Source organism: Dunckerocampus dactyliophorus, chromosome 20, assembly GCF_027744805.1.
Source record: "Dunckerocampus dactyliophorus isolate RoL2022-P2 chromosome 20, RoL_Ddac_1.1, whole genome shotgun sequence".
Taxonomy (NCBI): domain Eukaryota; kingdom Metazoa; phylum Chordata; class Actinopteri; order Syngnathiformes; family Syngnathidae; genus Dunckerocampus; species Dunckerocampus dactyliophorus.
The window spans coordinates 1,227,501-1,240,736 of record NC_072838.1 but is presented as its reverse complement, the minus strand read 5'-3'; the positions used below and the strand labels follow the sequence as shown (position 1 = coordinate 1,240,736).

At 44.0% G+C, this 13,236-nt stretch overlaps 1 protein-coding gene across 5 annotated transcripts in view; it reads left to right on the top strand.

The window, feature by feature from the left end:
• Positions 1 to 13,236, top strand: part of LOC129173191 (POU domain, class 2, transcription factor 2) — an 88,531-nt gene that overhangs the window by 26,208 nt on the left and 49,087 nt on the right. For 4 of the 5 annotated variants that reach the window (XR_008567189.1, XM_054763879.1, XM_054763881.1 and 1 more), the window contains one exon: positions 2,842 to 3,286. The exons of the other annotated variant lie outside the window; for it this stretch is intronic. Coding sequence is in view for 3 of the 4 variants with exons in the window: in XM_054763879.1 (XP_054619854.1) it covers positions 3,187 to 3,286 (100 nt within the window). In the remaining variant the exon portion in view is untranslated. The remainder of the gene's footprint in view (positions 1 to 2,841; positions 3,287 to 13,236) is intronic. 5 annotated transcript variants of the gene reach the window in all.

Sequence of the window (13,236 nt, the reverse complement as noted above, 5' to 3'; positions counted from 1 at the left end):
AGGCAGTCTGATTTTATTTCATGTGTCCAGTCTTTCCCAAACATTCGTTTATTTGTGGCGGCCTGCCAAAATTTTGATTTTGTGTTCAAAATTGTGCTTTTTTTGTGTTCAAAATTTTAAAAAAGAATTGTTTTTTTAAATTTGTTAAGTTGAAAAATTTATTGAAGTTAAGTTAAATCAATTCAAACGTGGAAGCAGTCTGATCCGGTCCAGTCTTTCCCATAATTCATTTACTTGTGGCGGCCCGCCAAAATTATGCTTTCGTGTTCAGAATGTTGAAAAGTAGAATGTATTTGTTAAGTTGAGAATTTAAAGTGTTACATGGAAAGTAGTAGTAGTAGTAGTAGTAGTAGTAGTAGTAGTAGTAGTAGTAGTGGTAGTAGTAGTATGGTGTGTGTTAGTGGTGATAGTTTGCACGATGCCGCATGTCCAGCAGCAGGTTATACAAAGAAAGGATATTACCGGGGTGGGGTAAAGAACATATTGTTATCGATGAGGCCCGCCGTGCACCATATTGCTCACTTCTCCTTCACGTACACACACACACACACACACGCATGTACACGCACACACACACCCCAGCAGCTGCGATGGATGCACAACACACACTATATTTTTCAAGAAATAATTGCTTTTGTCTGGAAGGAGTTAGGATTGGGGGGTGGGCGATGGAGGGGCTCCTCCGCGCTAAGCCTTTTATCCGCAGAGGGGGGCTCTGGAGGGGCGGCCTGTCGCTTCGTCCGGCCTCTCCCGCTCGCTCATTGGACACACATCTGGTGTGTGTGTGTGTGCGTGTGAGCGAGGCGTACATAATAATATTGCTATGAGACGATCCAGGCTTTTGATGATGCGTGTGTACGTGTCATGTGATGTACATTAGAGGCGATGGCGTATCGGCGTTTGGAGTACAGATACTGTAAAGCAGGGAGCCTGCCGGGGCCATAATTGATCAATAACGTATTAACACCTCCTCCTGTGTAGAGTGTGTGAGGAGCGATTATTGACCACCATATTTACAGTATTGATGAGCGTGTTTATAAAAATCTTTATGATGAGCTGTGGTATTGACTCTCACTGCAGTCCACTGATACTAGCAGGTATGCAAGGTTCTGTTTCTGCTACATCAACACCCCTCTGCCTGGCTGACATGCGCTGACATAAGCGGTTGTCAACGTACCGGTAATTGACACTGAAAGCACCCATTGCTTGCACATTTACAGTACGTGTGAGTTTGGGATTGCGTTCATTTGGCTTGAGTACAATGACAATAACTTGGCTAGCAATCTAAAAAAAATGCAGTGGATGCCTTTTGTTAGTCACTGTGGTTAATGTGTCCATGCTTTTATTTTGAGGCTTACTTTGCACTGAACAGAAAGTATTTAAAAGGTGATAAAGAGGTTTTCTATGGCTTCTTAAACACATTTTCTACAGTATGTTTTCTATCTTATTTTCTCTTATTATGTCAACTATGTTGGGTAATAGGGGTGTAAAGGTGACTATAGGGGTGTTATTTCATGCGTAGAGGGCCTCTAATAATGTATTTAGAAGGTGGTAAACAGGTTTTCTATGTCTTATTTTCTCTTATTATGTCAACTATGTTGGGTTAAAGGTGACTATAGAAGCGTTATTTCATGTCTCAAGGGCTCTAATAATGTTAAAAAGTCATATTTAGAAGGTAGAGAACAGGTTTTCTATGTCTTATATGTCTAATTTTCTCTTATTATGTCAACTATATTGGGTAATAGGAGTGTAAAGGGGACTATGGGTTGTTACGCCTTTTGTCAGCTTTACACTCCTATTACCCAATATAGTCAACATAATAAGACAATATAAGACATAGAAAACCTGTTTATGTTTTTTTAACATTATTACAGCCCTCGAGACATGAAATACCAAATTGAAAAATGTAGTTAATCCATGTGATCGGTATCGGCCAATCTCACTCATGGATGATCGGTATCAGAATCGACAGTATAAAATACTGATTGGAGCATCCCTGGTTCTTACAAATATGTTGTGGTTATTTCAATGTTGAAGCTTGTTGATGTAATAATCGCAAGCTACACTGGCCTTGGCTTGACCCGGAACCCTCCCCTCTTTATCTGCTAGATCAGCCCCTGCCTAAATATGTAAACATGACAGTGAGAGAGAGAGATGCACCTGCTGAAATAAACATCAAACGTGTGTGTGCGTGTGCGTGCGTGCGTGCGTGCGTGTGTATTGCAAGGAGGCGATCGATGCTCTCCAGGCCGATGTGATGATGTGATTATTGGCTTCATTGTAATGACCACTGGATCAATTGGCTGGAAAGGCACATACCTGTACACTGTTATTACTGTGTGTGTGTGTGTGTGTGTGTGTGCGTGTGCGTGCGTGCGTGCGTGTGTGTGTGATACAATGGAAGGCTATTGAAGAATAAAGTGTGTTTCTGATATAACCCAAAAGCACATGTGGCCTTTCACCTCTGCATTATTGTGCAAATACACACACACACACAAGCTAAAGTGCTATTATGCATATGTGTGTGTGTGTGTGCGTGAGAGAGAGCGAGCGAGAAAGAGCGAAAGAGCAAGGGGGAGGGAGGACTGGAGGTGTAAAAGTGGGGGTGGGTGTCTGTTGTCTCTTGTATCCCGGCCGAGGCTCCTTGCAGCACCAGAGCGCGTCCAGGCTGCGCAGCGACGGACAGCAGCCACCGTGCCGGGATCAAACACTGGGCGGTACACGGCGGAGCACAGCCAAAGAACGGACCGGCACCGGAGCACTGTGCATTGATGTGGATTTATTCATCCTTTAAGGAGGAAGGAACGCATTTCTTACTTTTTTTTAAATGTGATTACTCAGCAGATACAAATATATCACCCGACCAAAACAGACAGTCCGTCCACATCCCATCCGGGTGGACCGGTGATGGCAGAGTCGTCTTTACGCGCACCCACCGGAGCTTAGCGGCTGCAGCGCCATGGATCTCACCTGGCGTCCTCACCTGCCGCCCGCCAGCCGTGCTAGAACCCGTTAGAAGAGACGTGAGTCGTGATCTCTTAAAAAAAAACAAAAACTTTGAAGCTTCTTTTTGTCCAAAGCACGAGTCCAGGAAAAGCGTGAGAAGGAAGTAAAGAAGCGGAGAGCAGAGTAACAAAAAAAAGACAGGAGCAGACCCCCAGCTCAGGTCCAGGTCGACAGAGGACCATGTTTGTCCCCCTGCCGGTCCCCTTCGTCTTTCAGAGAACTGCATCCGATTTCAGCGCCTGGAGACTCAAGTCCTCGCTGGCTGCAAGGTCCAGCCCCGGTAAGACCACTTTACAACCTTCTCCTGTTTCTATTCAAACGAGAGCTGTCAAATGATTAAAACACTTTAATCAGATTAATCACACTTTTCAGATGAATCCATCGTGAGTAACCATTTGCGACTGCAGTATGTGTGAATTATGCCCTTTTTAACCGTATTTTATTGAAAGAAGAAGATATATAAATATTTGTATGAAAAATGAAATATTTCAATGAAAAGATAGCACACATGTCTGATCTTTTTACCTAAGACTACGTAGAGTCTTTATAGTAACACAATCACACTTGAAACACATTATTATCAGCAATGCCTTCAAAGACTCCACGTTCTGAGTTTATTTTCTTAAATGCAGCAAATTCTGCTTCCGCAGTAAGAGAGTACCCACTTATTGTGTTTCTTTGCCTTTCTGTTTAGTGTTACCTCTTCATTCCGTTGTGAGTACATAGTCTATACTCACCCATGATCTAACTATGTTGTGTTTTATCTGTTTCATACATATTATTTACTATGATTGTTGTGGTGACAGCTATTCTACCACATTATTACACGACTTTACCATTTTCCCAAGTAATTTAAACCAGCAAGAGTGCATTTGGAATACAGGAAGTGAACAAAGGTATTGCAATTGGTGTAAAACAGATGGGGGTAGGATTAAATAAGCTTTGATTCTTCCTACTCCTTTTGGACATGTGGAATTGTGAATCGAATCATGCGATGTATTCCATTGTAACTTGTATGCACGTGGAATAAATTCAACATTTACCAGTCAGACCACACATGCATGCATAATTACGATGTTTTGATGTTCGGAGCATCTTGCGGTCGTCTAGTGACAGTGAGGAAGTGTCAGTCCCCTGACCAGCGGACTAGAGATGGGTTTGTGCCTTGGACATACATATATGGTAGGGCTGTCACAAGACATCGCAAGATTAAAACGTGACAAGATTTCTTGTGGGCAAAACTGTCTGGTGGGCGCTGGGCCTGCGACATATAAATAGATAAATAAACAAATAAATCAATCACGCAATAAACGTTTGTGCCATAGAACAACGGCATGAACAGAGTGAGCCCTTTTGTCAGTCATACAGTCTCTTTGTCTCGGTGGGTGGAGGCGGGGCCGCTAGCATACGCACATAGTGCGGAAGAGTGTGACGTAGTAGAAATTCTATTAGTAAAAATGGTCATATATTTTTTCTATTTTGTCATCGTACTTTTTAGAAAAAGTAGTGTTCAAGCCTTGTCTCAACTCGTTCTTGTAGACCCAATCCTGTGCATCATCTCGTGAACTGAGTGTACAGTAAAACATCCTAGATATACTGTACTGTGTTGGAATTGCACTACTCTTGATGTGCTGAGGTCAGGATAAAGTAAAAAAGAAGAGCATCAGAGTCTGTGTGACTCGGCGAGGACGCTACACTGTGTTGCCATCTGTCTTCATGACAGAGAGGCGTGGCTTGCCATGATGCGTGTGCGTTAATTACACAAAAAATGTAACGTAATTCATGAAATAAATTAGTTACTGCCGTTAATGTGCTGTTTTTGACAGGCCTAAGTACAATATATTCCCAAATGTACAAGAAAATACTGATATTTACACTAACTTTTTTTATTGAAAAAATCCACTTGCATGTGACTCATGACTTTATTTTGATTTTGTTGCTTTTCAAGCCACTAGAAATCAGAGTGGACGTTTGGAGTTGTCGCCGTGGCCCAAATAAAATCATTCCATGGCTCCCCCCCTCCCTCCTCCAGGTTCATGGTCATCTATTGATTTGTGGATATTGATCCCATGATGGGAAAGGCGGAAAACTAATCTTCTAATCTTCTTGTGGTAAGCATAATAAATACTGTAGCTGTTAGGACTGATGGTAGTTCACGTGCTGCTTTTGAGTTAGAGGGGTCTTTATGTTGGAGTAAAATGTGTAAAACGTGTGGGGGGGTGTATGCGTGTGTGGCCATGAATGGCCATGCACTTGCACTTCCTCCTCACCTGTGTGTCGTGTTGTACAAGTGTTGAAACACACTGTTGTTCCTAATGTGGCTTGTAGGCAGTGTGTGTGTGTGTGTGTGTGTGTGTGTGTGTGTGTGTGTGTGTGTGTGTAAGTGATGCTGGAGGTGAAAGTGACCCCACCACCACCACCACATTCACCCATTCAGTCCCCATCCCCACTATGAGCCCACCAGTCCATCCAGGCGGAAACATCTAATGGCTGCCGTGGGGGTGGGACGGGGTGAGCGAGGCGTGGTGGGGGGTAATTCCGCCTATCACCTTAAGTAGGTGTCAGCAGGGGAGAAAAATGGTGGAGGCTTTAATGAGAGAATGGCTTGTGGACGTTTGACCGGGGGGGGAGGGACATAATCACTGTTTGGGGTGGGGGTGACTTTCTCTGTCAGTCCTTAAATAAATGAAAGTAAAAGATGGTAAGAGAGGGTCGAAGGTGCATGACAGGTGAGCAGGGAGTGGTGCTGAATAATGAATGAGATCATTTGCCTTTGTTACAAATATTCATTTGGGATTAATCACAGGGATTATGTGTGCACCATTCAGTCCTTCATTCACAAGTTTCCTATTTCTCACTTTTATTTGCAGGGAAAAAAATGCAACCCCCACTTTTCTCTATTCAGTCAGCACCCCTCATAAGTGTTTATCAATTCAAAAATATATGACTTCATAATCCATGCTGTTTCATGGTTGTTGAAACTGAAAAATGGCTAAATCAAGTCAAATACAAAAATAAGGCATTCAGAAGACACACTGATGATATGTATGTGGTGATGATATGTAGTCCCCTACACTGGTCACTAGGTGTCACTAATGTTACTGTAATATTGACCGAGACACACAAGCACCAGACTTGATTGCAGCTTTGACTGATCTCCCAACAATCACAATAAGTCACCATTGCGGCCGTAACCCACGCCTAGCTCCAACTCCGGACATCACTTTTTGTTTGCCCCCCTACTCAGCTTTCCTGGCACAGTCTTATTTATGTCTTAAATGCGTCTGTGTAGGCTCTCAGTCGTACAGGAGTTGTCCATCGAGGGAAAGGCTTCTTGAGACGTCATCTGTACTTCTGTGAAGAAGGTGTCGGACGTTTCGCTCCTCATCCGAAGAGCTTCGTCAGCGAACTAATAAGTGCTGGTAGCTTAGGCCTTAAATACAGTAAAAGTGGGCGGAATTGGTGTGCCAACACCCTCCTCCTATTGGTTCCTTACACTAAGCCTGGGCGGAGTAGTGGTATAATCCTCTCCTTCTATTAACACCTCCGATAAACGTCCGACACCTTCTTCTCAGAAGTACAGATGACGTCTCAAGAAGCCTTTCCCTCTATGTCTTAAATGTCTTATTTTCTCTTATTATGTCTACTGTATTGGGCAATAGGAGTGTAAAGGTGACTATGGGGTGTTATTTCATGTCTCGAGGGCTCTAAAAGTGTTTAAAAGGTGGTAAACAGTCTCTCTATGCTCTAACTACCAAAACATTATCAAACAGAGCTGCTGAGGTAATTTCCTTGTATGTCTTGACTTTTTTACATTCTTAAAAAAAAAAAAAAGTCTTTAAATTTCAAAATGAAATTGTCCAGTACAGTCTTATTACAGTACAATCTTAGTCTCTTGTCTTAGTCTCTTGCTTAATGCTGCCCTTTCTGGTGAGGCTCAGTACTGCTTGAAAATTACAAAAAGTCATGTTCACCCTTAATTATTAGAAGATTGAATTTACACAGGCCTTGTTTATGATTGTGAAGTGCAAACGCAGTAATACGCACGCTGTTAAACCAATACCTGTTGGACGTGAGCGTTATTTTGATCCGTCGCTTGTCTCAGATCTCACGCCATCGCGTTTTCTTCCTCTCGTCATTGCCGACACGTCGAGAGGAAGCGAGGCGCCGAGCGAAAAAGGCCGACGCTCATCCCTTCTCATCCCCGTCTCGTCTTTGTGTCTCATCCCATCTCTCTCGAGAGCACGCTATCTCAGGTTTCTGTCGACTGTTCACTGGACTCCAAAGCCCCCCTCTGGTAAAATATACACACCCTCTCAGCATCTCCGCTCCCCCGAGGACCAGCAGCTTGTTGAATTGGATTTGACCGCCCCGTAAGCCACTTTAGCTAAGTCTGTTAGCCACAGGTCTGTCTCCCAGTCATCTGCACTTTGACCAGGGCTGTGTATCTCTATGATTGCATGCATGTGTGTGTGTGTGTGTGTGTGTGTGTGTGTGTGTGTGTGTGTGTGTGTGTGTGTGTGGATTCAGCACACGCTAGCAGTCAGTTCTGAAGCCAAGGCTTAGCACTTTTTCTCAGCTCCACTTTTTTAAGACGGGAGCACCGAGCTCGATGCCTCGGCTCAGCTGGACCCTCGCCGCATCAGCACCTTTCGCCCAAACGCTCCCAACAGCAAATGTGAAAAACACACACAAAAAGCAAAAATAATGGTGACATTTGATCTATGTGAATCTGTACTTGAAATAAATACATTTAAAAAATAAAAAAACAATCAATCTTGAACCCATATGTGACCTATGATGATGATTTGTCACCACATCCAAACGCTCCAAACACAGAAATGATCTGAAACCAAAAACACACCAAAACCATAAAACATGCAAACTAAAAAGGCTACAAATGATATAACCCAAAAGCAACTGCATGAGAGAAATGCTGCAAGTTCACAGTGCAAAATGGACCTTTGCCAGGATACCAGGGGAACCAGATCTACACTAGGCTAACATTAGCCACCTAAATCGCTTGCTATATAAGACATCAATAAAAATCTACCTTTTCATTCCACCAACCCATCATATTGGTATCCCACTCGTCATGGCTCACATCTGGCTCTCCTGCCAGCATGGGCAACTTCCTACTAGCCTGGCTAACTTACTGCTAACCTGGATAACTTCCTGTTAGCTTGGTCAACTTTCTGCTTGCCTGGCTAACTTTCTGGAAGCCTGGCTCACTTCTTGTTAGGTTGGCTAACTTTCTGGTAGCGTGGCTGACTTTCTAGTAGCCTGGTAACCTTCCTGCTAGCCTGGTTAACTTCCTGGTAGCATGGTTAACGTCCTGGTAGCCTGGCTAACTTCCATTTTCTTCCATGAACAGGTAGTGTCAGCAAGTGTCCAGGCTGGTCCACTGCTATGATAGACTGGGGTTGCCATGGCAACAAAAGAGAATGCAAAATTATATATTGTCATTTTGTATTGTTTAGCTTGAATTAGGTTTAAGGTTAAATTTGTTTTGTGGTGTCCTGATGGCAAGGAAGTCTCTTGATTTTGCCTCACTTGACACGTATTGACTTTAATATTCTGTAAAATCCTCCAATTTGATGTAAAAATGTGATGTGGAAGTGCTAGAACTGAAGCGTGTAAACCCCTGCTCGGATCTCTCGTGGAAACGAGCGGCACAAGGAAAAGCGGGCGGCTGTCTCTCAGCTCGTTACCCAAAACGCTCCTTTCATTCTTTATTTTTTGGATCCTTCATTGTAGCATCCGGCAAGGGGCCCGCCGCGGCCCCGCTTGAAAGGCGGCGCTGTCAGCTCCTGCCGAGACGAGCGCCTCGCGTGTGAGTGATGTTGGACGCTGGCGAGCGTTTGAGGTGCTGCGAGTTATCTCCGTGCTCTGCTCTCTCGAACATTTGCTAAAACACAGAAATAACGGAGCCCAGACGCCAAGATGGCCGACGTCTGGGCTTTAAGGTTCATGCCGAGAAAAGTTTTTGTGCAGAGCTGGAAACGCACACACACGCAAACACACACACAAAGCTTGGTGCGGTTGGATAACAACCTCCTCTCACACCTCGCTGTGCACGGGAGGAGGGTGCGCGTGTTTCTGGGCCAAGGCCTGGGCTAATTGGCTGTGTGTGTGTGTGTGTGTGTGTGTGTGTGTGTGTGTGTGTGCATGTGTGAATGGACATAACAGTCTTCTTGGTAATGTTGTGTGTGTGTGTGTGTGTGTGTGTGTGTGTGTGTGTGTGATGCCTTATGATCGTGAAGCTGCACTGGTTTTGTTTTTGCTAGCAGTCCAAAGGACATCTTTACTAGGAACTAGAAGTGTAAATCTATCTCTTCCACAGGCCTCATGCTACCTCATTTTATTCCTAAGACACGAGACATGCTGGAGGAACAGCTATAGCACATTGAGGAAGAATGTTAGTCATTACTTCACTTTTGGACTTCATTACGTCTCCTAAGTGGCGGTGCGCCAAAGAAAAGGAAAGCCATGACCATGGAAGTGAAAAAGAACATCACAAAAAGCTCTGAGAGGGGAGACAGGCTCACCGATTAAGGTCTTGAGGGGGTCATGGATTCTGTGCACTGTAACAGGCACATGAGGGAGTGCGTGTGCAGTGATGGACAGTAGTTGCCATCTTGCATGCGTAGCGGAAGGGGAGGGACCTTTTCCACCGAGGGCCACTTTTCCATTTTGTAATGTACAGCGCCCCATGCAGATACGCAAAGATGTTTTTCTATACAGGATATCAACAACCTGAGCTTGGTGTTATTGATGACAAGCGTACCAGTAGGAACCTTTTCTCTTCACTTACACGTTTCCTTGCTTGGTTTTCCTTTTTGTTTATTTCAACAAATATTTCAACTTTCTTTTCGCACATTTTTTCTTGTAGTATGATGTCTTTATTCACATAATGTTTGGACTTTATTACGGTAGAAGTTTTACTTTTACCCCACCTGAATTTCCTCAAATTGCAGCTAGTTTTGTTTCTTTTTCATATTACGACTGTTCAAAAAATACTTTTATAGTCTTTAATATTTCAACTATTTTTTTCTCTTAATAGTATGATTTCATTCTCCTGATATTTTGTCTTTATTCTAATAAAAAGACTGCTCTTTTTTCACCATTTTTTCTGGCGTATTTGAAGTTTTCCTGTTCAAATGTATTTTTACAAAGGCCAATTTCAAAAAAACAAACTACTTTGGACACCCCTGGGCTAACTGGAGTGGTTGCAGTTCACCATTAAAGAAGGAGAGCAGAAGAGGAAGTGGGTAAATAGTAGGGTTGTGAAGGATGAAATGCGCTTTGCCAAGTGAGAGATATGGCTGCATGGGTAGCATGTATACAGTTGGCTTCTTTGTTTTATAATGCATGATTCACATCTACATCAGCAAATAGTAGTATATGGTTTATCTTAACCTGCGTATGTAGATGCGTCTCCACTTCTTTAGCACAAAGACAGAAAATGGAGCCTTCAGAAGGCTTTATAGGCAGGATAGGTGCGTCCCATTATGTGCATTCATTAGCTGCCTCTTTTTACCTGTTTTTATAACTTTAGAAGGCACAGAAAGAGAAATACGTGTGTGTTCACGTCTCACATAAGCATTGTGGAGGTGGAGAGCAATGAGCTGGTATAAAAGTGTGAGCGCAGGATTTGTGTCGTTTTTGTCTGCCAAAAGTATCTTGTGAAGTTTGACGTAAGACCCTCAGGTCCCAAACCTCTTGTGTGATGCAGTGTGTGCATGTGCGTGCGTGTGTGTGTGTGTGCAGGTTGATGATTCAATAATTGCGCGTTAAGGTCACATGTGCGGTTTATCTGGAAGCCGCAAGCAGCTCACAGCGGGCCATTGTGTGATTGGTTTTAACCTTCCACAGCTATTGATCAGCACCATTGACTTCCCTCTCGCCACCACAGTCGCCTGTCCCTGTCTGTGTGTGTGTGTTAGAGGTGTAGCGCTCTGTGGATGTAAAGGAATGTGTGTGTGTGTGTGTATGGATTGGATTTAAAAAGGGGGCAGAGTCGTTGGCGAGCGGCTGCGCTAACGTGATCGCGAATGACAAAGCGTCCGGGTGGGTTTGTTAGCTCCATAATGGGGAATCAATAGACACAACACAGATGTCAATACAACATGCTTTATTGCGTTAAGCTGCCTCACACCCACGCTGGGACACACACACACACACTCACTCACACACACACACACACACTCACAACCTGACAACATGCCCTGCAGGTACAGAGTCACACCTGTTGTATATGTACAAAGTTAGGGATCGCTCCAGGCTGCGGGCTGCCATAGCACGAGCCACAGGTGATCGACACTGAAAGGCATGTATGCTAATCCCTAATCTCAACACTTGATGACAAAAACATACACATGTGAAAAATGTAGGCTGGTACGTGTATGTTGTATGGTTGATGTGGACTATCATGCATTGATAAATGATTAGCAACTCGTAGTGAATGAGATGTGTTTTTGGAGAAAAAAAATAACTTTTTTGAACAAAAATCCACAAATACTGTATGTGTGTTTTTTCTCCTGCTAAATTGTGGTCGTGTTCTACATTGTACAATAGTAAGACCCGCATCGCCACACGGGTGCTCATCTCAGGCAACCAGCCGTCCTGCGTTTACCTTTGCCCCGTCCTAGAGTTGTGCGTCGCGCCTCATTTGGCAAGATGGCTGCTACCTGCCACTTGAACTGGGCTTCACCTCCAAAGTATCGTTGTTGCCGTGGAAACATTCCTAGGCCATGAGACACACGTATAGGAGGAGCTGGATCAAGGTTAACACTGTCCTCCACTACTCACGCGCACACACACACACACACACACACAGTGCACGGCCATGATGGGTGCAGAAAGCATTAGTGGCTAAATTGTGTGCACTCAGGCTACATTTGACTGCATCTCTTTGGTCTCATCATCGATGATTACATCGAAGTGTATCTTTGTTGCCAATGTGGGTAACCTTCCACTTATTTACCTGCACAAAAAATTCCTCCGTGTTTTACTACTGTGTGTGTGTGTGTGTGTGTGTGTGTGTGTGTGTGTGTGTGTGTGTGTGTGTGTGTGTGTGTGTTGGCCACAGTCCATTTTAAACCCCCGCCAGATAAACCCCCCCCAGCGCAGGAGGGGTCACCTTTCTTTGAGTGGACATCAATGTGCAGACCAAATGGAAGTGCGAGGACGTCTTTGTCCCACATGGTCCAAGCTTGCATTCATCTCGTGGCGCCACCGTCGCACCGTACAACCTAGAAAAGGTCGATTCCCCTCGAAAATTGAGCGCATGCTGAGAGACAACGTCGGCGAGATGAAAGGGCCAAAAGAAAGAGATGAAATGTGAAGCTGTTGGTGAATACGTCACATACGGCGTACGTTAAAAGTGAGTTAAGCGTTACGCGTCCACTCCGCCAGATGGAAGCCTGAGTTCCAAAACCTTCTTCTGTCATTTGGAAACGTCTGGCTGGTGGGCAAAGACAAAAGCGGCGTGCCTACACATCAGCCAATAAGGAAGTTCACTTTACTAAAAGTGAAATCATCATTCACACTTTCATTCACATCTTCTGGCAAACACTGTCAACCAGGGCGTCCAAAGCGCGGCCCCGGGGGACATTTTTAGCCCACAGGGTGGTTGTTATTGGCTCTTGGCATAATTTGAAAACTAAAAATTCATTATGAATGAATGATCTTATTAGTGGGTGTGTCACCAGATTACAATGTGACAAGAGTTCTTCTTCAAGGTCTTCCAATAATAAAGCAAAGAATGAATCTCATAACAAATGAAAATGAAGTGGATCATTTTGCCAGCCTCCATATATTGCCACATGAAGCGTGTCTGTTTTCCTCTTCTCAGCACCTAGACGCTCCATAGAACAACAGTGTTTCATAGAACAAGGGAGTGAGGTATCTTGTCAGTCATGCAGTGTGGGGGAGGAGCGGGGCCACTAGCATACACACACAGTGCAGCAGGGGAGCCTTGTGAGGAGCAAAGCAAGGTAATGTGACAGCCCTATAAAGGTCTATGGTTTTGCATTTGTTTCTTTACTGAACCCAAAATGAACGGAACCGGGACTTTAAAAGTACCCAACCATGGCACCCCTAATCACAGCATATCATAGCAATCCCCAGGTATCAGCCTGCATGATGATGGTCACATGAGATACATGAAGGGGGGCCACTTTGATATTATGTTAAATATATTTGAAGATGAGAACATGTCAGATTTGT